Raw genomic sequence first — 25,397 nt, 5'->3', positions numbered from 1 at the left:
TATCTACAAAACCATTACGCACTTACATTAAGCAAGCTGAGTCAAGAAAACAAGAACAGGTCGATTAGTTCCTCTAGTGAAGCATGGGAGAAGTGAATCTGACAGCCGTATCTCCATCCCTGCCACTCATGCCATTTCATTTTTGTGATGGAAAACATGGGAACTTCTGTCTCATTATTCACTCAACACCTCACCTGTTAACCACACGACCCCACCCACCGAAGCCTGCGGGTGAATCTGTCTGTGAACACGGCTATTTGCTTTTATCTGAGGAGGAGCCACAAACTACTTTCCACAGAGCCTTAGGGCAGCACTAACGTTCACATTTAAACTCAGCGATCATGAATACATGACAAATTGGTTGAGAAATGCTCATTGTGCCGTGAAATGCCTGCAATGCTCATGAAAAGACGCACAGTGCATGAATATCTCGCAGGACAATTTGTCAACATTTGATGATCACCCTGAGGATCACCTGAATGGATAAACGTTTAGCTTTGTGAAGCACGAATGATGACTAAAAAGTAGAGTCAACTAGTCACCAGCCAGTTGAGAATTCGTTTGCGATCAACATGAACCTTGAAAGTAATGGATTGTCTGTGCAGTGCTACCTGAAGCTGAAGCTGATGGGAAAAATGAGAAGAAGAGTTCAGGAGATGAGAAACCCAAACACTCAGGTGTCTCCAGTGGATCTGAGTCACAATGAAAGCACACGACTGGCTATGGATGCTCTCCTGGACAAAGGGCTTGATGGATACCAGGGAGTGCTGATCAAAGAGAATGAAGCAAACTTCCTGTCTGCGGAGGAGAAAACGTACATCTTAAACAACATTAAAAAGCCTCTCAATGACGACGAAGAGGCAGACAGGGATGAAGAGGTGTCTAGTTCTCCATCAGTTTCTTCTGAGACGTACTTTCCTGCAGCCACAGAGAGTGAGCCTCCAGTTCTTGACTACGGCTGGCCGGTGGCTGACTGGAGTTACCATCTGCAAGGGATTCCTAGTGTGGAAGTGTTCTTCCAGTCAGTGAAATCCTCTTCCATGAAAGACTTGTTGCGGGAACTCATCAGGCAAGCAACTACAGTAAGAACCTGTCATTTGATAGTGACATTTTTGGATTGTATACTGCCATTATTGTTTCAAATGTTAATTTTGTGACGCAAAGAAGATTCACACTGCAATTACACAGCACTTTTAGTGTATTAGTGATGAATGAAGATGAACAAAAGTCTTACAGGTTTGGAACGACATGAGGGTGAGTAAATAATGACACAATTTGGGTGAACTAACCCTTTAATAAATGTATTATAAATTATGAATGTCTAATCTTGATTATGGTTTATTGGTAGAAAATTGCACAATGAACACAAATAAGACTTTTAAAATGTATTTGTCCCATGTTTTGATAACAAAAATTGGGGATTTATTATCATACTTATTATTCAGTTGTTTTAACCATTGAAGATCTGAAGCTAACATTAACATTTTCTTAAGCTTAAGCACCTCTTTTAATTTGTTTTTTATTTCAGGCCAGTATTTTTGGAAAGTGCCTGACATTTTTAATATGCAACAGTCTGAAAACACACTATTGCAATGTAACATATGCTCTTTAAATGACACTCATCAGGTTTTGGCGATAGTTATGGACACATTCAGTGATGTGGAGATTTTCTGTGACATACTGGAGGCAACAAGAAAGCGCAATGTGTACGTCTATCTTCTTCTGGACCACACCAATTTACAGCTGTTTCAGGACATGTGTGAAAATGTAAAAATCAACAAGTCACACCTTACTGTAAGTTATTCTATTCTAGTCAGAGCCCTTATATTTACATTAAAGGTATTCAGCAGTTTTTGCTTGTGGATATGCCACAACATTTCTGTCAGTTCTGCTTTATCATGAAAAGAAACAAGTGGATGAAAACTTCATTATATTTATATCCAGTGTGCTTATGTTAACTCTTTGTCTTCATTTCTTCTTACAGAGAATGTCCATTCGTAGTGTTCAAGGTGAGACATATTGTGCCAAATCGGGCAGAAAGTTCACTGGACAGATGAAAGAGAAGTTCATCATTGTGGACTGCACAAAAGTGCTGGTCGGCTCGTACAGGTACCATCTGAACATAAACATATTTAGTCAGTACTGAAATTTTAGTACAAAGAAAAGATTTCCAATTTTTTTCACTGAACAACTTTATTGTATTTTGTAAATATACTCAACTTTTGATTTTGATGGCTGCAACACACTCCAAAAAAGTTGGGACAGAGGCAAGTTTACCACTGTGCCACATCACCAACTTTTTAATCACTTGGGAATTGAGGATACTAATTGTTGCAGTTTTGCAAGTGGAATTTTTACCCAATCTCGCTTGATATAAGACATCTGCTCAACGGTCCGTGGTCGTCATTGTCTGATTCTCCTTTTCATGATGGGCCGTACATTTTCAGTATAGGAGACAGATCTGGACTGCAGGCAGGCAGTCAAGCACATCCACTGTACAGTGTAGAAACCACCGTTTTACCATGTGCAGAATGAGGCCTGGCATTGTCTTGCTTCCCAGGAAAGATGTAATCTTGATGGCAGTCTCTGTACAATCCCAATATATGCCTCCATGTCATGGTACCTTCATACACATGCAAGTCACCCATGCTGTTTGCGGCTGCACTGATGCACCCTCAAACCATGTTTGCTTTTGCTCCGGTTGCTGATGAAAGTCTGGATGGTCCCTTTTGTCTTTGGGACTGAGAACTTGATGTGTTTTTTTTCCAAAAACATGGTGAAATGTGGACTCATCTGACAGATTTCCACTGTCGTTTAGACCATCTGAGATGAGCTCGGGCCCAGAGAACTTGGCAGCATCTCTGCATTGAACAGATGTATAGCTTTCTCCTTGCGTAACAGAGATTCAAGTTGCATTTCTTGATGCAGCGACAGACAGTGTAAAGTGAAAATGGTTTTCTAAAGTACTCCTGAGCCCATGTGGCTGTATTTAACACAGTAGCATGACGGTTTCTCATGCAGTGCCATCTGAGGGCTCGAAGGTCACGCACATTCAACAGAGGTCTCCTGCCTTGCCCTACACCGACTGAGATTTCTCTGTATTCCCTGAATCTTTTCACAATATCATGAATGATAGATGGTGAAAGACATCAATTCTTTGCAATCTTGCATTGAGAAATGTGATTTTTGAATTGTTTGGCAATTCTCTTGTGTAATTTGGCACAAAGTGCTGAGCCATAACCCATCTTTGCTTGCAAAGACAGAGAAGCTCTTTTACACCCAAACACGATTCCCTCAGCTATTACCAATTCACCTGCTAATTGTGGACTGTTTTAAAAACAGTTAAACTTGGATATTATATAGTCTTTTCACTTTTATTTAGCCTCTGTCCCAACTTTTTTTTTGTGAGTCATCAAAATTCATTTATATTTACAAATAAAATTATGTTGATCAGTGAAAAAAAAAAAGGAAATCTTTTCTTTGTACTTTTGTCAGTTAAAAAAAAAGGATCTATCTATCTAAAAAATTGTGAAATAAAATTATGAGCAAACTTATAGTGACATACACACTCGTAGCATACACACTTGCACTTATACATTCATATACATTTTAAGCTAAAATTCTGATAAAATATAGATATTTGTTTTTTTCTTTTGAGTAGCAGCTCTTTACTTTCCAATCACAGCATTTAGATTTACAGATTTACAACCAGACGTGGTCAATTTCTGCACCACAAGCAGCTTCAAACACAATTGTAAAAATAATGCTGTTTTCAGACATATTTCAAACACTCACAACATCTGCCATTGTAGCATGTAACCACACCGCAGCTTGGGCCCTGCTTACACCTTGTATTAAAATGCGTTTTGGTCGATCGGATCACAAGTAGGTAGCCGAGGGAGACACATTCCCGTTTACACCTGGTGTTTTAATCCGTTCCGTCTCTTTTGTCCACTTCTGTCCTGATATCTTCAAGGGGAGGGTCTATGGGTGGGTAAATGTATGGGATTTTTCTGATCTTTCGATGGACAAAATAAGCTCATGCAATATATGAAAGCGACCAAAGATGACAGAAAAACAGCCGCAAGACCAGCCGAACATGGTGAGCGCTGTTAGAAATCAGGAATGGTGAGAGAAAATTGTGCTTGATACGTTTTTCGTCTTTAAACCAAACTTGGGTCTCCAGCCCCCAGTTTAAATCCCGTCTGGCTTGCGTGCTTCCCATAATTATTATGCATTAGGTCAGTAGGCGGTCTTCTGTGGCTGTTCGAAACGCATTCGACCACATCAGCGTTTACACTATAAAAGCAATCTGATCTAATGCGTTTTCAACTACTTCTGTGGACAAGCTCAAAATGTTTTAGAACCCGTTTACACCTGTATTTAGCGTCTTCCCCATCCGATCGACCAAAAAGCTTCTTAATACCAGGTGTAAACAGGGCCTTGGGTAGATCCAATGCTTTTATATTGATTGCTATCATTTGCTAGTGATGCAGAAACTTGACCTTTAACTAAATCTCTTGATTGTGAGCTTTCACTGATGCCTCTTTAACCCCGTCACAGTCTCACCTGGCTGTCCTGGCAGGTTCACAGAAGCTTGGCCGTACTCTTCAAAGGCAGCGGGGTCAAACCTTTCGACCTGGAATTTCGCAGACTCTATGCACTTTCTAAACCAGTGCTAGGATATACCTGGCCCACATCAAATCCTGCTGATCTCCACCTACCCTTTGAGAATCTCCAGATCCCAACGTGGCCAGCAGGAATTCCCAGAAACACTGCTGGCCACCTACAACAGAAACCTCGTAACCCCGGTAACCCGAGTTTTCCGACACCTCCAGTCCTGGTCAGACAGACCAGCTATCCAAGTGCCACCACTGGACCACAAAGATCTCAATGGCTTCCACGGAGGAACACGATCCATCATCCCATTCCTTCTCAGTCCCCCCTCTTCAAAGATTATAATATGAGAAGCCAAACCTGGCGCCCAAAAGAGGGTAATCAGTGAACAGAGGTGTTCCTGAAGCTTCCCACTGGTGCTAGAGCAGGTTATTGTGATGCTTAGTTTTAGTAAATAATGTGATGCTGTAAATAAGTATGTGCTTATTGCTTGAATTAGCAGATGCTTTATTGTGCTTTGTAACAGTAAAAGCATGCAACTCCAATAAAAGATATATATTCATTTATAAATGTACAATCTCCTTCAGCTTTCTGTGCATGGATCAAGCTGCCGTCTCCTCCTGCAGTTTAGTGTGGAGTTTATTCCACCACCTGTCATCAAAGTCTTTAATATAAAGGCCCGATAAACTCTCTCCATCTTGGCTTTCCTCCCTCATCTTCTCCGGATTGAGGTCTTCTGCCATCACCTAGTTTTTCATCAGAATAAATAAAATCAGTTTCTAATGTGAGACCATGGATTGTAATGTGTAATTCCGATATGTATAAATGTAGAGAATAAACTGGCTTGTGTTTTGTGCATAACAATGAGTTGGATTCACTTTGTTGATTCAGAAAACCTTTCAAAGGAATGCCACTCTTCTGAGAGACACTTTCTTAAAATCTTACATTATTAATACAACATTTTGTTTTAAAGGTTTAAAAATTAAAGGTTAAATAATTGCCTCTTATATTGTCATTGTACTAAAATTATTAAAATAGAAAAAAATAGTATCAGTATATTAGAACGATTTCTGAAGAATCACTTGACAGAAGACTGGATTAATGTCTGCTTAAACACACACACACACACATACATTATATGTGTGTATGTGTTATATACTGTATATGTTTACCAATATATTATACACACACAATGTTTTTTTTCTCTCTATTAAAGTGGTTATTGTTGTCTGACCTCAGAGGTTGTTTGAATCATTTTCTCCGTTGGCTGCAGAGCATGTAGAGCTTCCTCAATGTCTTGTAGAGCCCTCTGGCTGTTCTCCTGAACGAATGAGAACTGCTGAATCCGCAGGATTTCAATTAGCAGCCTGACGAATATCACAAGATGAACAAACTCAGCACTGAATGAATTCATCTATTAACATTCAAGTCAATAAATACACAGCCAGTTCTCTTGTTGTTGACATACAGTACCTTGTTCTAATCAAGCACATGATGGTCTTTAGTGCTAAAATGTTATTTGTCCCCCGCTGCTTCTCGTGTTCTTCCTCAGTGCTGGATCTCTCTGAGCCGCTATCAGACTCCAGGAGTCTCTGTAAGCTCATGGCCAGATTCAGCCAGTGCCATGGATGATACGGATGAAGGCAGCACAGCTGCTGCAGGCTGGAGATGCTGTTTGTCAGCTCCCTGTAGTGATCATGAATACTCAGTTCCAGCTGAAGGACGCAGGTGAGGTGACAGGTGTTGGATACTTCTGTCCTCTGTCAATAAAACACGGTAAATCAGCGAAAGGATAAACAGAAGTTGGAGTTAGTGATTTAATATATTTACCAGTTTCTCACAGGCATTTAGAGCCTCTTCTTTTTTCCCCAGATGACAGCAGCATCGTGCGATCCCTTCGAGCACATCTCTCTTCACTGATGCGTTTCCTTCAGGAACCAGAGAGAGGCAGGATACATACTCATCCAGAGCCACCTGTCATTGACACAACTGACAAATGAGCTCATGAATCAGATAACAGTGAGAGCAAATGCTGAATTCAGCTCTTTATACCTGATACCGTTTCCTCCTGTAGGCCAGATCACCTCGAAACTTGAGGGATTTCTGTTCTTCTAATGCATCCTCTGCATTTCCATCTGCACAAAACCACTAGATACAATAAAACAAAGAAAAATGTGACCTGACAGAATTTTTTATTATTTATTTAATACCTGGAAAGGCACTTATATATTTATATTCTCTCATATATTTATAAATATTTATACACACAGTGTGTGTATATATATATATATATATATATATATTCATATTCATTCTTTATTGTTCTCGTTAGAGGAAATTTGTTTTCACAGACTGTACCAGGAGCAACATTCAACACACATAACATGCACACACCACAAAGAATGTGTGTGTGTATTCCTAGCATTCCTGTGTTTTCCATGACCGTGTGAACGCTGCAGAAACACCTGCATAATTATACGTTAGAATAATTATCATAATAAATCATATATAATTATAACCAATGTTAACGTTAAGTTAACATCAGCACATATTTAATTCATGATTATAATGTGGTGAAATATTACTGACCAAAATTCTCACATACTAACATGGTACTGTAGTAATGCCATGGTTATCTTTTAAGTAACAGAGTGAAAGTAAAATACCATGTAAATAGCGGGGTATACGTAACGTTACCATTTCTGTAGTTTCTTGTAAGTGTCGAGTGTGATACCCACCAGAGGTTCGCAGAGTTTGGGCTCGTAGGTGGGCAGAGCAGCCGAGACTCTGTTCCGTGATTCCTCAAACACAGAATCATCAAAAGTGCTGCCCAGAATCTCCATGATAAAAACACGCGTGTCAGTCAGTCTCACTGCAGACTCTCCTCACACACTCGTGAAGCACGTAAATGGAACACGTGATCGTCAAAGCAACTGCGCAAACATTCCAGAATTTTTTTGTGAGCAGGAATTTGTTCGCATATCAAAACCATAGATCAAAAAACGTAATATCCTTTCATGAGAAGGAAGCTGAATCCAATGAGACATAAATGTTATGCCCCTAGAGGGCGCATTGTGGCTCAAAAAGCCCAATTCTCCTTTGAGTCGCATCTAAATCTCAGCACGATTTTTTTTGTTGCTAAGAAGCATAATATTTCATCTATTCATTTCAAATTGTCTTGTTTCTGATACAAAAAAGGAAAAACTGACTCTTAAAAACGGTGTAAGGTATTATTATTTTTAAACGTCTGTCTTCAACAAACGACTCTGTTTGGTCAATCATGATACAATGCCTAGAAAAACAACGTGTACCACGTGATAGCGCCGTTTGCGTGGACGATATTTTTACAAGGTGAAAATTTTGTTTTTTAATTTATGACTTGATAGTCACTTGATAAAATGTTTTAAAATAACAATTTTCTATTTATTTAGACGTCTACGCCGCTATACCCGCCAGTATTTTTTTGGAAGTTGTTCTATTGTTTGATTTCTCTTTCAAAACAATAAATATACTTCTGTTAAATATTTAAATATATTATAAATAAACACTTTTGCTTCTGTGAAATTGAGTATATCGTTAAACAATAATGAAAAGCAAAGGTTTATTTAAAAATGACAAAAGTATTTTAAAAAACATTTGCAGCACCCGGATGAGTGACGTCACATTCGTGCGCGCTACGTTATACAAACACATGGTCCTACATTTTTTCTGAACGCTGCAGATCTGGTCAAGATTTTTTGGGAGTAATCTTATAATCAGGCGGGATGAAAGTTAAAGTGCTTTGTAGAAACCCGGACGATTATGTTCGAGAGACAACCAGAGATATACAGAGAGGTATGTAAACATGAAGTGATTATATGAAGGTGGTGCATTAGGAAGTATACTAACTTGAGTGTGTTCCCTATCTAGTGCCTAGGAACTATGACCCGACCCTACATCCTTTTGAGGTACCCAGGGAATATACCAGAGCCCTAAATGCCACTAAACTTGAGAGGGTGTTTGCTAAACCCTTTGTGGCATCACTAGATGGGCACAGAGATGGCATCAGCTGCATCGTCAAACACTCCAAAAGTCTTTCAACAGTCTTATCTGGTGCCTGTGATGGGGAGGTAAAGCCTTTACCTTTTTATTAGGCTTTTTAATTGAGGATGTTCTGTCAAGATGTTTACAGTTACCATACAAGAACAACGTACACACCCAACATTCAATAATACAGTAAACAACAACACCAGGGGCACATAGGATGAACTTACATTTTGCAGTTACTTTGCCCAGTTAATCCAAGGAGTGTGTAAATGACCATCGAGATTCAGGATGGATGAGTGGATTCATGATTATTTTCTGACAGGTGAAAGTGTGGAACCTTCCTAAGCGGGAGTGTATGAGGACAGTTCAGGCTCATGAAGGATTTGTACGAGGAATGTGCTCCCGCTTTTGTGGCACCTCCTTTTTCACGGTATTTTCATCCTGCATATTCAATGTTCTTCCTGATTTATACAGATGAAGACGATCCAGTTAGCAAGTGATTGTGATTCTGTGAAATAGGTAGGAGATGACAAGACCATCAAACAGTGGAACATGGAAGCACCAGGATACGGAGTTCGGGAGGAACCAATTAACACAATTCTGGGGAAGGTACAGTTTCAGCTTTTGAGGATTTTATACACACACAAACACACACATTTCATAATTGTCACCATTTTCAATATCACAAAAACTAATACCAACCTATAGTTAAAAATGTACTCTCAAGCTTACTGAAGACAAGCAAACAGTAATAAAGAACAAAAGGAAGTAATTGCTAACATATAGGAAAACAAAATACAATAGAACAAAGACACAAATGAAATGGACTTACCTGAAAAACTTTGTTCGATTAACATTAATGACACAGACTTTAAGGCCGAATGCACGGATCCAATATATTTGTGCGTTTTCTTTCTCAACTGGTAACGTTCACTTAAGACAAAATTGACTGTTTACTTGCAAAGACGGTCATTTTGACACACAAATATGTGTATTTAACCCATTAAGCCTAATTAGACGGCAAAAAGCACTCGCTTCACGCGCTTTATGAGCAGCGGCTTCATGTCTGCACGTCTCACACACAGCACGTGCATAGAGTGAAATGAGTTGTCTTTCGTAAAACTAATTCATATGAATTGAACGGTTTAGTCAAAATTTTCTGAAGAGACTCAGTCGTTTTATAAAATGATCAGATTAATTTAGGCTTTTATTCACATATAAACATTGATCAGTGAACATCAACAGAAGCTCGACCGAACCTGCTTGACGCGTGAGAACAAACCTTGCTGAAGCGCAATGTGCTGCGTAACATGAGAATGAACTTCATTGGTTCTTCCAGTAACTCAATCGTGATGTGTAACATGATAATGAACCTCATTGGTTCTCGCACATCAAGCGAACATGCTTCTGGTTGCCGAAACTGATTGATGAATGTTTATATGTGAATAAAAGCCTAAATTCAATCTGTTCATCATATAAAGCAATCAAGTCTCTTGAGAAAAATTTGGACTAAACCACTCAATTCATATGGATTAGTTTTACGATCTCTTTATGAACTTTTTGAAGCGTCAAAGTGGTAGTTGCGTATCTGTCAATGGAGGGACAGAAAGCTCTCAGATTTCATTAAAAGGATCTTCATTTGTTTTCTGAAGATGAACGAAAGTCTTACAGTTTTGGAACGACATGAGGGCGAGCAATTAATGACAGGACTTTCATTTTTGGGTAAACTAACCCTTTAAACATTATAAGAAACAGGACACATTGCTCTTTCATACCTCATGAGACTTGTTTCATTCAAAAATATATTTATTTCAGTTATTTATCCTAAAATGCAAAAAAAAAATATATATATATCTAAAAACAAGACACAAGTGAGACAATTAGTGGCATACAGTTAATTTGTGTTCCGATGATGAACGAAAGTCTTATGGGTTTGGAACGACAGGAGGGCAAGTAATTAATGAGGGAATTTTCATTTTTGGTTAACTATCCCTTTAAAAACGCATGCAAACGATAAGCTTTTGTGACCGTGCAGCACAGCAACGTCACGTGAGCATAAAGACGATAGTCCAAAATCTCTACCGGTTGACAAATTTCTACCGGTATATTGCCCACCCTTAATAAATGCACATACTTTTAAGGTTCTGTACTTTAGGAGCTCAGCTCATGTTTTCAGCTTCTAACAAGTCTGATGTATTTCGCAGGCGGTGTTCACTGGCATTGACCACCACCATAGAGAGGGCACGTTCGCAACCTGTGGGCAGACTGTGGATATCTGGGATGAGCAGAGAAGCAGTCCCATCCGCTCCTTCAGCTGGGGTGTGGACAGCTTCAGCTGCGTCCGCTACAACCCTGTGGAGGTGAGCAATAAATTCAACTTAATTTCAGTTTAAATCTGTGGACCCTCATAATATGTATATACTCCTAGACAAAAAATGTGCCAAGCTAAAAATTGGTCTTTTAATAGTCTTAAACGGTTTTAATCACAAATCACTGCTCAGGAAATGAGCAAGAATTCACAAATACTGTCGATAAAGTAACTTAGCTCAGAATAGCCTTCCCAACTTGCAGACAGCTTTTTACAGGAAGAAGAGTCAGTGTTGTTCCACTCAATGTTATAATGGCTTTGGTAGTTGAAAAATGTTTCCCAGTTCATTTGTGTTTAATATGAGACCAAATGTTCACTATAGGGTTCAAATCTGGACTCTGACCAGGCCAAAACACCAGCCTGATGAACTTGTTCTCAAGCCACTTCTTGGTTGTCTTTGTAATTTGGGCAGGAGCATTGCTGAACAATAACATCTGATCATTCCTCATTTTGGGAAGCAAGACATTCTGCTGCAATATTCTCCTGTACTCCAAAGGCTCCTCACACACACTTCCCATATTCTGCCAAAAACTTAATTCAGTCTTTGATGATTTTCTGAGACAGCAGTGGATTTTTAAGTAGTGCATTTGCTTAAATTTTGCTAATTTCCAGACCAATAATTTGTCGTTAAGAGTAAGACAATTAAAAGCTTAGTGTTTAGCCATTTTGGGCTTGGTCCTTTTTTTTTTCTTTGCCCATTTATTTATTTTTTGCCCAGGAGTGTATTTTTTTCAAAGCAGCTTTACAATAATTTAAATGAGTCATGAGGCAAAACAGGGAGGTTTTTTACCATCCAAGGGGTTCATGGAAGTTATTGAGTAGTTTAGACATCAAATGCCACACATTTCTTTAATTTCATTTATCACCAGTAAATTGTCTTTTGCAGACCGAACTTCTCGCCAGCTGCGCATCAGACAGAAGTGTAGTCTTGTATGACACCAGAGAATCTGCACCACTCAGAAAGGTCTGCAATGTTTTTACTTTTCACCCACAACTTCTACTTTTCAGCTGCATGGCTGAATAGTTCCATTAATGACCACAATGAAATGACACTGTTTCAGGTTATCATGCAATTGAGAAGCAACACACTTTGCTGGAACCCAATGGAAGCATATTATTTTACCTGCGCCAATGAAGATTACAAGTGAGTTCATTTGAGTGTAAACCTTTACATTAAAAATTAAATGAGAGTAAATAAATCATGTCACCTTTTTCTGTTTCTTCCACAGCCTTTATACATATGACATAAGGCATCTGGATGTTCCTGTGACTGTGCACATGGATCATGTGTCCGCTGTGCTGGATGTGGATTATTCACCCACAGGAAGGGAGTTTGTGTCCGCCAGCTTTGACAAAACTGTCCGCATCTTTCAGAAAGACAAAGGCCACAGCAGGTGAGTGTGGTGCGGAAAGGCCAAGGAGATCTGTAATGTCGGGAGAAAGTGTTTTGTATTTTTATAAAGTCTTAGATTCATAAAGTGGCATTAAATGTTGCATGCACCTCAAAAAAATTACATTTTCCCATGAATTTTTGTTTTATTTTCCTGTACAACTGTACATCCTTAAATCAATATACAGTTGCTTGAGATGCAAAAGAAGTCTTGTTTTTTTAAATTAAACTAAATTAAGTTTATGCTTAAAACAAGAACTGCACTGCAAAACACTGCAAAAATGCATTTTTGTCTTGTTTTCTCTCAAAAATATCTAAAAATTCTTAAATCAAGAAACATTAATGTGAGAAGCAATGTATTGTATTCAGAAAAAAAACAAGTGCTTAAAACAATTAAAAAAAATCTGTCAGTTGGGCAACAAAAATACTTAAAGGCAAACCATGATTATTTTTCTGACCCAATTAGCAGATATGTCTCCTTGTGTTAAGCATACTCACTTAATTTCTATCAGCCCGGCCCCCAAATCGGCCAATGCTTAAGAGTCTATGATTGGATCATCATTGCAGTGATTATTATGTTTCTAGCATGTTTGGCAACAGTTCTTCTAACCCTAATCTAATGGAGTGATGGAGTGTGTAGCTTTTCATTTCTTAAAAAACCATGTAGGAAGACACATCATGGCCATATTCCAGGATGACAATGTTAAGATTCATCAGGTTTAAATGATGAAAGAATGGTTGGGAGGGTGCATGAAGAATCATTTTCACACATGAATTGGCACCTTAAATTCAGACCTTAAAATTCATTGAAAGTCTTTTGGATGTGCTGGAGGAGACAGAGTACAGAGTGTTGTACTCTTGCATTGTCAATACAAGATCTTGACCAAAAATTGGTGCACTTCTTGATGGAAATAAATGTTGTGATGTTATTTCCATGTTTTGTTTTTTTGGTCAATCTTTCTTGTATTGACAATGCAAGAGTCCAGCACTCTGTAAAGACTCGTCCAGCACATCCCAGAGACTTTCAATACATTTTCGGCTAGGCAGTGTGTGTGCATAAAGCAAATTACATGTAATTTCCCACAATCCTCAGGGAGGTGTACCACACCAAACGTATGCAGCATGTCATCAGTGTGAGATGGTCGGCTGACAACAAATACATCATGAGCGGTTCCGACGAGATGAACATTCGGCTGTGGAAGGCCAATGCCTCAGAGAAGCTCGGATTGGTGAGCGCTTGATCTCATTTTATATGCATTACAGACTCAAAAGGGGTTTTAACAACACACTGACTCCAGATTCCATCCTTGATTGTAGAGTTTTGTGAGGGTGTTCACTTGTTGCAAATGCACTCAGGTGGTTAATATGGGCCACATTTGGCCCTGTGTTCACCTGCCAAGCACTTAAAATGAATTACATCCACAAATCACTTTCATTAAGCACTTCTATGGCAGTCTGAATCCTGGCCAGGAAAAAGCTCTAGAGTTTTATGTCTCTTGTCAAAGCAACTCTTGTAATGGAGTGCCCCAAAGTGCCTACACCTATTTCATAAAGTGAAGTTTGCTTACAAGGAAATCCGCACATGTCCATAGATGTTCTTTAAGATTGAGCCTCTTTTATGGTTCATGTAGTTATAAGAAACTCTAATAATTTTGCCCTCTGTCAAAAAATAGGATAGATTAGTGCTGGAAAATATATTTTTCAGCCTTTTAATGGTATTTGATCTTGAAAGTTGCTTAAAAATAAGACATTGTGTTAAGGAGCCCCATTTCAAGTCAGGGGGAAAAATAATTGTTACATAACTGTCAAATACGGTCCCTTTAAATAAACCTCACGTGGAAGCAACGCTTTTTGCTCTGCTGAGGCAGAGGTTGGTTTTGCTCCAGGTGAATGTAGTTTCTTCTACCCATCATCTCGTATCAGCTCTAGCTCATCTGATTCCCTCATGCGGTCCAGCATTGGCAAGTTTTTGGCTCCCGCCGGACTTTAAGAGAGAGATTTATTTTAATGCGTTTCACTTAAAGAGATCAGACACTCACTGCAGTTATCAGCAGTTTGAATCAGCCAATCACTTAAAGCAGGAAAAATAATGAAGACATTAAACTATCAGGCACATGAGAGTATTTAATTAAAGAAGCAGATGCTGAATCAAGAGTCTGATGACTGGAAGCTCTTTGGAGCTGGGTTTGGTTTGTTTTTGTTTTACTTTGCCATTTGATCGAGTGCCCATTTTACTGTATTAATATGAAAATTTAATGTTTATGAAGTTGACCCTCTATAAGTGGCTTTTTACCATAACAGTATCATATGTCTGTTGTTTCAATTAAAGGGGCCATGTTTTACTGCCTTTTGTTTTATCCCTGAAGTCTACTTATAATGTTATATACTTTGTATCTAATTTTCTGTCTAATTGCTGTCAATTTTTAATGAATTAAGCATTCCTGTATCTCAAATAGTTGAGTATAGCTCTATCTACGCCAAGGTCGTGGGTTTAATTCACAGAGAATGCATTATAACTGATAAAATGCATACCTTGAGTGCAGCGTAAGCCACTTAGGATAAAAGTATCTGCTAAATGCTCGTGTAATTATTTATATATATGATAATGAAGCCCATTTTCAGGGCATATATATAATATAATAAATAAATAAATATATATATATATATATATATATATATATATATATATATATATATAAAATATAATTATATATTATTATATATATTTCAATCCTAAATGTGAAAAACATCTGATTTGCAGTGTTATTTTAGTAATATTTTTATATACTTTTATTATAGTTTTTAGTAATATTCTCAATTGGCTTTTATATTTTCCTTTTTCCTTTTTAATTTAAGTTTTAATCATTTTGCTATGTGCTTTTATAAAAAATTTTTTTAATACTTCTAAAATTAGTACAAATTTAGTGTTTGTTCAGTTTGTTTAATTTCAGTTAGTCATTTTAGTTAACTTAAACTTATTTCAGTTTGTTGAAGTTTTTCGTCTAATATTTAAATTTCATTCTTGATAGCTTTATTTCAATAACCAAATTTTTTTTTACGACAACGACACTGATTACAGTAAAAGTCGCTGGATACGTTTTCATCCATTCTTGTGTAGTCCTTGTGTTGCAACTTGTTTGCAATTTTAGAAACAACACCACATTTAAAATTCACATTTGAGGTTTGAATGCATGTCATTTATGTTGTAGAACAAAGTGTGAATGCCTCTTCAAGTTGTTATTTTACTAATAAATCAAATAGAAATTCCAGAGGGATCCGATGGCTGAAATGCTAACTCGCTTGGTTTTTAGGACTACAAATACAATAGCTCTATGATGGGATGTCTCCATGGAAACCGCAGTGTCGTGTTTGTTTTTCCCCCCTCATGTGAACGCTGTCAAGAAGTTCATAAATAAGAGTTAACAGGCCTTCAGATTTTCCTCCCGAGTGCTCTGATGGCATCAGCAGCTATTAGATTGCCCTAAACAAATTGAATTTGAGAAAATCATTGCTTTTAATTAGAATAAAAGCCCTTGGAATGGTGTGGAGTGAGACGCGCCAAAGCCCAGGAGCCGCAGAAATTTTATGATAGAGAGATAGATGAGGAGCACTTTGGTGCATTTCTTCAACTGAAAAAAAAAACTGCTGCTTTATGTTGATTGCCAAACTAAAAACACTTCTCAAGATGGTGCATATTTTTGCTGCCACTGTTGTGTTACTGACGTTGTTCATGAAGTGCATTCCTAAGAAATGTATACATTAATTAATTTAGAAAGCAGGTTGTGCCCATAGCAGAATCTTTTCTACTTTAGCAAAGTGTGTGCGTATCAGGGGCGTTTCCTCCGAGGAGGCAAAAAATAGGATGAGAAAATAATAACCCATGTTACAAGAGCCCCTAAAGCATGCGCTGGGTTTGGTTGGGGGGTAATTGAGAAGGAATGGGGGAAAAGTCACGTGAGAGGAGGCAATGCCTTTCATCGCGCTATGATTAGTATTTATGGTTGGATATGATTGGTTCGTGCGATGAATCCCACCTCTTGTTTTCATGCGCGTTTGCAAATTGGTCTGAATGATCAAAATGATAGCTTTAATGGAAAGACTAATTAAAAAGTAAGTAAAAAACTACTCCGCCATTAAGATATCACCATTTCATGTCAAACTTGAAATGGCCTGAAAACATAAATGTGTTTTTATTTTTATTGAGCAATCAGCTTGGTGAAATTAAAGGTACATCAGGGCCCTATACCATGAAGCCGGATTAGGTGGCTAGCCAGGTATGTTTCAGTTTAGTTTGCGCCAACCCTGGGTTTTAGGCACCATGAAAGTGGTTTGGCTTTTAGCAGTGTTCATCTCCATAGTAACTTACGCTCCACGGCTATCCTGGTCCGGGGCAGGTTATGTTCCAGGTAAGAGGTTGCAAACCGAACTTGGACCAATCAGCTGTGAGCAAAGTTAAACATGTCTGATGCAATAAATGTATTCCCCCTGTTTCTACTCCAAATTAAAGGCCACTACATAGCAAATGATTTTTAAAGACAAAATCGTCTGGCTTTTAGCAATGCTTATTTAGAATAATAATTTTTTATGATTTAGATATTATTTATGTAACTATTACATAAATAATCAGTGTATAATCAATAAATAATTAATTACACCCTTAATCAGTGTACAATTTTAGTTTATCAATTATTATTGCACACAGTTTAAACGAATAAATATATAAAGGAAATATAAATACACTTTAGAATCAATAGATAAAGCTATAAAATGACTACATATGAGCTTAAATGTTAAATTCTCTCTATACCTTTTGCAACTGTATAAACTAACCTTTACTTACACTGATATAGCAAGACTTTTTCTTTTAGTTTCCCTCTTTCATAGACAGCCATTATCTTCTTGCTGTGTAAATTTCCCGTAAAAAAAAAATCCCGTAAAATTCTGCAGAAGAGAGAAGTGAATTACAGTTTCACTTTTTCTCAGCATGTGATTGGCTGTTCGCTACTGATGTCACACCTAATCTCCTAAACTCAGGATCAAAGCCAAAGACTTGACAGAGAAAGTTGATGATCAGCATCATGGTACCAACAAAGCCTGGTTGGATTGGTTTGGTTTTGTCAACTCGAAACTAATCCTGTAACCCTGAGTTTGTTCAACTAGCATCATGGTACAGGCCCCAGGTCTGTGACAGTGTTTACCGAGCTTGATGTCTGATGATCCGAAAATAAGTTGACTGTTAAAAAGAACATCAGTTCACAAATAAAATGTAGTTTAAATTGTTACTGTTGTTAGTTATTATTTTGGAATAAACACTAACTTGAGAATTGTACTTGGTTTTAATAAAAAGAACATTAATTGCATAATACAGTTAATGAATACAAAATAGAAAATATTTTTTTTATGTTTATTTAACCAGGTAAATCTGACAATATTGTGAAATTGGGACATATATTTACATTTGATTTATTAAAAAGAAAAGTCTCATTTTAGAACATCACTGCATGCCACTGGTGTGTGTGTGTGTTTTGTTTGTGTGTGTAATATATACCATTGACACAAGCCTCATTTCTCACAGCTCTCAACCCGAGAAAAAGCTGCCGCAAACTACAACAAGAAGCTGATAGAGAAATTTCAGCACCACCCACAGGTGAGACGCATCGCCCGTCACCGCCACCTGCCCAGAGACGTCCTGAAACAGAAGAGAGAGCAGCGGGAAATGAAAGAAGCCCGCCGCAGGAAGTAAGTTCCTTTCACCAAATGTTAAGATGTTTATCTTGAACTATCCTTGATCCAGGTTTTGTAACTGAGTTAAAGGTGTAATTCACTCAAAAACGAACATTTTGTCATTTGCAGCAACCGTAAACACCTTTGCATTACATGCCATAACAGTTTCAACATGTTCACTGTGGCTTGTTTGGAAAGACATGGAAAAATGACACTTCAACTTGAAATCTTTTGCCGTTTGGCTCCATTGTACTGGCAGTGAAAGGAAATGAATCCATGTTTGAGTTTGATCGGCATTCTGATTGTCTTTGCTTCTGTGTGTGTGTTTTAGGGAACAAAACGTCCGCAAACACAGCAAGCCGGGATCTGTTCCTCTGCTGACAGAAAAGGAGAAACATGTGGTGGCTGTTGTGGAGTAAGAGATGAATTAAAGAAGTGCTTTCGATGGATGGGTTTCTGTTCTCCGCACACGGACACGCTCCGGAATATTCCACTCTTTGGCCGCTCTTTTACTTCTATACTAAAACTTGTTTTGGTATATACAAGAACTTTCAGCATACTGCTGCATATTTCTAAAGAATTTTACATGGACACTCTGAGCATGGAAATCATACTAGAATTGCTCTCTTTATAATTGGTTGAATATGAACAATAAAAACAATGTCTTCATCTGTGAATATTCACGGTTTCAATGTACCCTTTGCATTGATGTAAATGGGAACAGGACTGTTCCAAATGTGTTTCCATCACCTTCTACTATTATCAATTTGTAAATTAATTAATAAATGTACCTTGGAGCAAGTTTCCCTTGTAGGTGTTCTTGCTGATGTAATGTGGGCTGCATTTGAAAGAAGCAGAGATCTGATGGTGGACTTCAATAATTGCTATGGTAAGATTGCAGAGTATTGTCTCTCAGTTCTCATAAGTTTACGTACAGACTTTAAATGCAAACCTGATGTTTTATGGTGTTTGTGTTATGTATAGTTGTTTGCTAATGTAAACCTGTGTGCTGTTTTTCTCATCCTATCAAAGACTTAATGCTCTAATGAGATAAAAGACACTTCACCTTTTTAGTCTATAATCCTATCATCTCAATCTGCACTCATTTAAAACTCTTACAGTCATTGCAAGCCAAAGGATATGAGAAATGGAGGGTATGGAATAAATATAGTCAGAAACAGGTGCTTTGGTTGAAGACCGGGGTAATGTTATTTATAACAGTATAACAGAGATTCAACACAAATTTGAATCTTAACGGGCAAAAAAGCTAAATGAGGGTGCTCTACCATATATTAAAGAAAAATAAAAAAATGAAAGAAAAGTTGGCACACCACAGCTCTAAAAATAGAAAAAAAAAGTATTTCATGTTCTCACCACAGGTGATGTTTCGGGGCTAGTGGCTCTTCATCAGACACAATTCTTAAACACTTGGTAAAAAATTGGTTTAAATATCTAACTAATGATCTAAGCATTACAATGATTACATAATGTAGTAATGTTTGATATGATATTGTTGATGGGTCATGCTAAATTTTGCTGTGGTAAAATAAACGTGTCATAATCATAATCCCATTATGGAATCAGGAATCATCTCATTAATATTTAATTCATTAAAACATAAATATTAAGATAAAATTAAGTGGTGTTTTATTTGGCTCTCAATTGAAATGAGATAGATGTTTTATTTTGCAGCTTATAATATTTGAGCATTATCGTCTCTTAAAAGGATGTTGTAGCACTCCATGAAGGTGGTAATAAATTCACGCATTATTGGTCTATGCTTGTAGTCTGCAAGGAGCCCTTCTGAGGTTATTTTTAGAATTTATGGCTGATCCTGCTCGAATGAAGACTCCAGTCCGTTTTTTCACTATGATTTTCGACTGGCTGTCAATGAAATTTCGAGTCCTACTATGGCAAAGGTTTAGATGAATATTCATAAGGTCATACTGACGTTGTGTCATCATGACCTTCCAATGGTCAGGTCTCGATGCTTCAATATTCATTGGTTCATGGTGATGCTGACGATGAGTTCTTATCTTTCATTGGTGTTGTTTTGGTTCCTGAATAACAGAATTGAAATGTTGGATTAAGGATTTATCTGGATAAACATATTTTGGAAGATTTAATTTGAATGTATTATACACTTGTCAATGTTGTGTACAGGAAAATAAAACATTTTGTTTGTGTCACTTTCTGTTCAGCGTTATTCTAGGAGGTTTATTAAATGACAGGGAAAGTTGTTTTGTTTATTATTTAGCATGGGAAACTTGATCATCCACAAATAGCCTACCTATCATTTCCTGGCATTGAATGAGAAAAAGATTTAGTTCCTGAAAATTAATTATGCAACGCTGACGTCCAATGGCGAATAATATGTTTTTAAATATCAAATAGACCGTGCTGACGTAGAGTTTCATTCCGAATCGAACGTTGCCTCATGAATATTAACAGTCACGCCTTCGCCATAGCACGATTGGTAAAACAGTAAAGCCTTCGCCGGGCATCTTTGCTCCGCCCACACTCTTCCAATTGGGATTCTCTGTCGCTGCATCCATTTTTGTGTGTTTAAGATATCTTCAAGAATTACCAAACCTGGAGGAAAGCGAGGCACCGGAGCAGAGGGACACAAAAGGGAAGCAAACGTTTATTATGAGATGCAAAAGAACTTTTCCAGGACGATGACAGCGATGGGTTAGACAGGATTGAACAGGATGATGGCCAAATAAAAGGCAAGAGGCGCTTTCACATCCTCACTGAGATCTGGAATAACATCTGAGATCTGCTATTTTATTCATAATGCATCGATGCTTTATTCATTTTCTTTTTGCATTGAGGAAGAGGAGAATATTAAACAGGATCGCGTGAATTTCAATAGCCATCACCTTTAAACGGACCAGCTGTATCCATTCTTCTATTGCTCATAGAATGATTGATCTAATGCTGTAAAATCTACCTTATTTATAGTCCATGAGCTTGCATTGTTATCATTGCAATAGTTGTATAATAACTGAACCTCTTTTATAGTGTTGTAAAACACCATAACGGTCATCAGAGATGCTGCTGTGGTGGGTTATAATGCTTTGATCCCTGAGCAACCAAAATGCACTGATGATTGATCAAACAGACCTTGCATTCATCATGGATTAAGTCTGGTTATTGATCTTCTTCAGCATCGGCGTGTAAAGATGTCTGCTCCAGCCGGGCTCCACAGCGGGCCTGTCCTGCCGGAGATGCCGGACCTGAGCCACCTCACCGAGGAGGAGAGGAAGATCATCCTCGGTGTCATGGACAGGCAGAAGAAAGAGGAGGAGAAGGAGCAGTCCATGCTGAAGTAAGAGCTTTATGGATTCTATATGTGAAAAGGAAATCTATCTCGAGCTGAAGGATTGAGAGGGAATGAGGTGTGAACGATCCCTCGTTTGATTTGAAACATTGAGCCCGTGTGTTGGAGGTTTAGAATCACACTTGTGTTTATTAGTCATATGGAGATCAGGCCTATGCTTCATTCTCGGCTATGGGATTGTATTATGCGCCATTTTGCCTTTATACAAGTGCCCACTTCATAATGACAGCTCATAGTAGAATAGCTCGCTATTGCGGTTTAATCGATGTGAATATCTAATGTTGTTTTGACCCGAGCGTTGAGGCTGCGGCGCCAGAGATTTCAGCACGACGGCGCTGTCCACTGACTTACAGACCCATTGAATGCCGTTCTGATTGAAACATGGAGAATTTGAAGTTGTTTGCAGTATAAATGCAAATGATTTGAATGAAATGCTATTATATTCCTTTATTGGTTGGATTTTTCCAGAAATATGTTCTCGGGCATATTTGCGGATGTTTAGGAACTGGGGAAATGGTTCAATACAGCATGGGTTTTTGATGCCAGGGACCCTCAGATATTTGATCTTGTTAGAGACTTTGCCAACTATATATGATAATGTATAAAGGTCCATTTATACTGCACGAGAGAAATAGTATGTGTGACATTTTAGTAACAACATAAAATAGAAACATTGCTTGAAAAATTTTGCGATTGGCTATACTTCTGTCAAAGTAACATTAAATCTTTCCACGAGGAATATTGTATATTGAATATAATAGAATAAAATAGTCATGAATAATCTCGTGATTTACAACCAGTCACAACTGAAATGTTCTGTTTGAATACCCCACAATCAATACAACTTTTGTTGCTTGTTACATGTTTAGAAAATGCTAGGCAAACCAAGATACTTTTGTATTATTTTATGATGTATATATGAATTAAATTATTAAGTATAAGTTACTTTTAAAAGTATTGCATTACAATATTGGGTTATTCCCTAAAAAAACGAACTACTTTTTATGTGAAGTAATTTTGCATTACTTTTTCTCATTTGGGCTGGGCTTGCTTGTTTGTTTATTAATAACAAAAAAAAAGTTTCACACCAAAAGTGAAATTAATTAAATAATTCACGCCTGTACAGTAGCGGACGCAGCTCGAACAAACCTTTCAGCTGTGCTGACATTCTGGATTACAGAAGAATAAGATGCAGGAGAAGAAAACAAAAAAGAACCACAAATGTGATGTTTATCTAAAGTCATTTTTGCTTATCGAAGCAAAGGCATTGCTTAATAGATTTACATTAAATACATAAAGTATATTTGTGTCAATAAATAGGAAAACAAAGTAACTTGCATTACTTCTTTGAAAAAAGTAACTCAGATATTTTGTTGTAAATTTAAAAGTAATTTGTTAAAAAAAATAATTTGATTATGTAACTTGTGTTACTTGTATTGCGTTACACCCAATGAAAATGTTTGTTTATGTTTGCAATTTCTTAACACCTCTCAAAACAAGGTAATGTTTTTAAGGCTAATTATGGTTAATGACTTATCTGATTTCCCCCAGCTAGTGATTTGGTAGCAGTGTGCAATAAATGTATGCACAAACTCTATGATTCAAACAGGAAATATGAGTGTCTTCAGCTCACAGACTTTCTTTGTGAGGGTGTGGAGACGTGCTTCTATCATTAGGTAAATATTAACACTGCAGCATGGAAATAGGGCCGATTCCATGCAATAAGTGAAGTAAACATGAGTCACAGACGTAAAGCCGAATGCCACCTCGTTGCTGGTGTGTGTGTGTGTGTGTGTTTTAGGTGAGTCACTTGATCCCTCCCTCTTAAACACACACATCCACCATTCATAGTTTCGAGAGAGCGAGAGGGATGTGCTGATGTCATATAAGGGAGGGTGATGGTTGGTTAGCATCAGTGTGGACGCAGTCACGAGGCCTCTGATCTTTTCTAGAGTAGTGTGCAAACGGCCGGTGTAGAGTTACACAACAACACGGCGGCTTGTTGGCCCCTGACTGTTACTTATACTGAATAGTGAATTTGCAGAGCTGCTGCCCGTGTCATGTGACTCGAGGCCTGATCACATTCTCATCACTGGTCCGCAAGGCCATGCCTTCATTTGTGTTATTTAAAAGGGTCGTATCATCATAATTTGCATAATTCATTTTTTCCTTTAAACCATGGGTGCAAAACTCTGTTCCTGGAGGGCCACAGTCCTGCAGGCCAAACCCTGCTGTAGTTCTCAGATAATCTTTGTTTAGCTGGATCAGGTGTGTTTGAAGCTAAACTCTGCAGGACTGTGGCCCCTTCAGGAACTGAGTTTTGCACCCCTGCACTAAACTATGACTTTGATTAACTTAAAGGTGCTCTAAGCAATGTCACGCGTTTTTTAGGCCTAAACATTTTTTTGTCACATCCAGCAACATCTCCTCACAATCACTAGCTGCCTGTCCCCTGAACACACTGTTAAAAAACATGGTCTCTGTAGACAGCCCAGGCTCCACAAACGGCAAGAAAAACAAACTGGCCCAGCCTGGACCACGAAACATAACAAACAGTGTTCCAGCTAATAACCAACATGAATGATTTGGGGGTGGGAGTTAGTGCACGTGCACATGAAGGGGGGTGTGGGGAGTGGAGGAGAGAGAAGCATGAAGAGGGAAGTTAGCTAGAGGAGAGATGTCCTAGACAACGACAACGACTAACGTTAAAAATGTATATTCTTGAGAATTGATATGGCCGACACACAACCAAAGAGACGACGTTCTGATGAACAAATAACAAAGAATAGGGAGAAGGAACGCGCAAAGTCCCGAATTTACATAGGAAAAGCGTTCAAAAGGTGGTGAGAACTCTGCCGGCAGAAGGGCTTCCAATCCGACATTCAGGTGGCTCTGTTTTTGCTGGACAGGTGGGTAAATACAGTTTGGTTTTTCTAAATGGTTCATGACTGTTTCAGGAAGAACGGAAGGAAGGGGGGAGGGGGGTTGGGGGTTGGGGATGGGGGTTGGGGGTTGGGGATGGGGGGACGGGATGAGGAGGAGGGAGGGTCGAGCTAGCCTCCGTTTTGTTTGACAATACTTTGAACGTCAGCAAGAAGTGACGTCACCCAACATCGCTTAGAGCACCTTTAAGTGAACTTTAATTTTTTATAACTATTTCCAATTGAATTGACGGATTTAGCTACTGTATTTTTAAGACTTATATTCGTACAACCTCTGTAATGATTGGCTAACTTCATAGGAACTAAACAGGGGTGCGTTTCCCATACAATGACGTAACTCGCTGCTGAACTATCATAGTACGATGCATCGTTTGAAATCAACTAGAAATCAGCTAGCTACTGTAGTCATGAATGTTTCCCAAAACCGTATTGTCGCAAATTTATCGTTCAACAGATTCAGATTCAATCATAGGCTCGTTCTTAATTACTAGTTCGCACATGCGCACTCTTCAAAAATGACGCTTGACAAACTTAAAGACGTAAAGGGCATTTGTATATATTCAAAATAAAAGATATAGATTGTGCTGAATCTCAGCTTGCTGATTTTGCTTAAGAGAAGGATTTATTAAGTCCACATGTCATGCAAACAATAAAATAATCTTCCAACCACACAGCTTTGTGATGCTATTTGCGAATGCTTGTTGGAACTATGGTTTTGGGAAACACAGACTCGTGTATCAATGCTGATAATGATGGAATGCTGCACCCCAGTCCCATTTTTGCTCCTTCTGCAGAGCAGAAGGTGCTACACACAGACAGCAATAGCACAATATTTGACAGACTTTACCACTATACTCTTTTAATTAGTTCTTCTGGTGTCTAGGATTATTAGTATCTGTCATACTTCCTCCTTGCCATGATGATTGGGAAATTTGGCCAATCATAATTGTGCTAAAGCATCTTTCTGATTCTGAATGAGCCGTTTTT

The 25,397-nt window shown here is 38.1% G+C and overlaps 4 protein-coding genes across 7 annotated transcripts in view; 3 read left to right on the top strand and 1 right to left on the bottom strand.

Annotated features, from left to right (window-relative positions):
• Positions 1 to 78: 78 nt before the first annotated feature.
• fam83a (family with sequence similarity 83 member A) lies at positions 79 to 5,476 on the top strand. Of its 2 annotated transcripts, none has more exons than XM_084435526.1 (4): positions 79 to 1,082; positions 1,627 to 1,794; positions 1,985 to 2,109; positions 4,564 to 5,476. In XM_084435526.1, the coding sequence occupies exons 1-4, from the start codon at positions 573 to 575 to the stop codon at positions 5,003 to 5,005; spliced, it is 1,245 nt and encodes a 414-aa protein (XP_084291652.1). In that variant the 5' UTR covers positions 79 to 572; the 3' UTR covers positions 5,006 to 5,476. The 2 variants fall into 2 exon arrangements, with proteins under 2 accessions (XP_084291652.1, XP_084291653.1); XM_084435527.1 differs by having other exon boundaries at positions 417 to 1,082; positions 4,586 to 5,476.
• Positions 5,110 to 7,910, bottom strand: cUnh8orf76 (chromosome Un C8orf76 homolog). Its single transcript, XM_084435528.1, has 6 exons — positions 7,356 to 7,910; positions 6,670 to 6,765; positions 6,448 to 6,591; positions 6,091 to 6,377; positions 5,852 to 5,984; positions 5,110 to 5,363 (listed from the first exon to the last, which is right to left on the bottom strand). Exons 1-6 carry the CDS (start codon positions 7,458 to 7,460, stop codon positions 5,220 to 5,222), a joined length of 909 nt encoding a protein of 302 aa, XP_084291654.1. The 5' UTR covers positions 7,461 to 7,910; the 3' UTR covers positions 5,110 to 5,219.
• On the top strand, positions 7,692 to 18,929 carry dcaf13 (ddb1 and cul4 associated factor 13). The gene is made up of 11 exons (XM_084435525.1): positions 7,692 to 8,451; positions 8,527 to 8,726; positions 8,966 to 9,073; positions 9,163 to 9,252; positions 10,848 to 11,003; positions 11,898 to 11,975; positions 12,073 to 12,155; positions 12,241 to 12,405; positions 13,495 to 13,630; positions 17,977 to 18,140; positions 18,457 to 18,929. Exons 1-11 carry the CDS (start codon positions 8,382 to 8,384, stop codon positions 18,542 to 18,544), a joined length of 1,338 nt encoding a protein of 445 aa, XP_084291651.1. The 5' UTR covers positions 7,692 to 8,381; the 3' UTR covers positions 18,545 to 18,929.
• Positions 18,930 to 20,647: 1,718 nt separating this feature from the next.
• rims2a (regulating synaptic membrane exocytosis 2a) overlaps positions 20,648 to 25,397 on the top strand; it is a gene marked incomplete at its 3' end in the record, with an annotated part of 189,910 nt that continues 185,160 nt past the window's right edge. For all 3 annotated transcript variants that reach the window (XM_084385430.1, XM_084385426.1, XM_084385425.1), the window contains exons 1-2: positions 20,648 to 20,854; positions 21,296 to 21,456. In XM_084385430.1, coding sequence (XP_084241556.1) covers positions 21,311 to 21,456 — 146 coding nt within the window. In that variant the 5' untranslated portion in view covers positions 20,648 to 20,854; positions 21,296 to 21,310. The remainder of the gene's footprint in view (positions 20,855 to 21,295; positions 21,457 to 25,397) is intronic.

The sequence above is a fragment of the Rutilus rutilus genome (genome assembly GCF_951802725.1).
Source record: "Rutilus rutilus genome assembly, chromosome: 17".
NCBI classification, from domain to species: Eukaryota; Metazoa; Chordata; class Actinopteri; order Cypriniformes; family Leuciscidae; genus Rutilus; species Rutilus rutilus.
Note: the sequence above shows the minus strand (reverse complement) of the source record. Positions and strands in the feature narration are given on the sequence as shown.

Bases quoted from the DNA above. Each gene is read 5' to 3' on its own strand.
- dcaf13 (XM_084435525.1), top strand. From the start codon at position 8,382: ATGAAAGTTAAAGTGCTTTGTAGAAACCCGGACGATTATGTTCGAGAG. The intron at 9,074-9,162 runs GTATTTTCATCC...TCTGTGAAATAG, and splicing joins GTGGCACCTCCTTTTTCACG to GTAGGAGATGACAAGACCAT. The intron at 12,156-12,240 runs GTGAGTTCATTT...TTTCTTCCACAG, and splicing joins TGCGCCAATGAAGATTACAA to CCTTTATACATATGACATAA.
- fam83a (XM_084435526.1), top strand. From the start codon at position 573: ATGAACCTTGAAAGTAATGGATTGTCTGTGCAGTGCTACCTGAAGCTG. The intron at 1,083-1,626 runs GTAAGAACCTGT...GACACTCATCAG, and splicing joins TCATCAGGCAAGCAACTACA to GTTTTGGCGATAGTTATGGA. The intron at 1,795-1,984 runs GTAAGTTATTCT...TTCTTCTTACAG, and splicing joins TCAACAAGTCACACCTTACT to AGAATGTCCATTCGTAGTGT.
- cUnh8orf76 (XM_084435528.1), bottom strand. From the start codon at position 7,460: ATGGAGATTCTGGGCAGCACTTTTGATGATTCTGTGTTTGAGGAATCA. The intron at 6,592-6,669 runs GTATAAAGAGCT...TGTCAATGACAG, and splicing joins ACAGGAGGAAACGGTATCAG to GTGGCTCTGGATGAGTATGT. The intron at 6,378-6,447 runs GTAAATATATTA...TTTTATTGACAG, and splicing joins TAAATGCCTGTGAGAAACTG to AGGACAGAAGTATCCAACAC.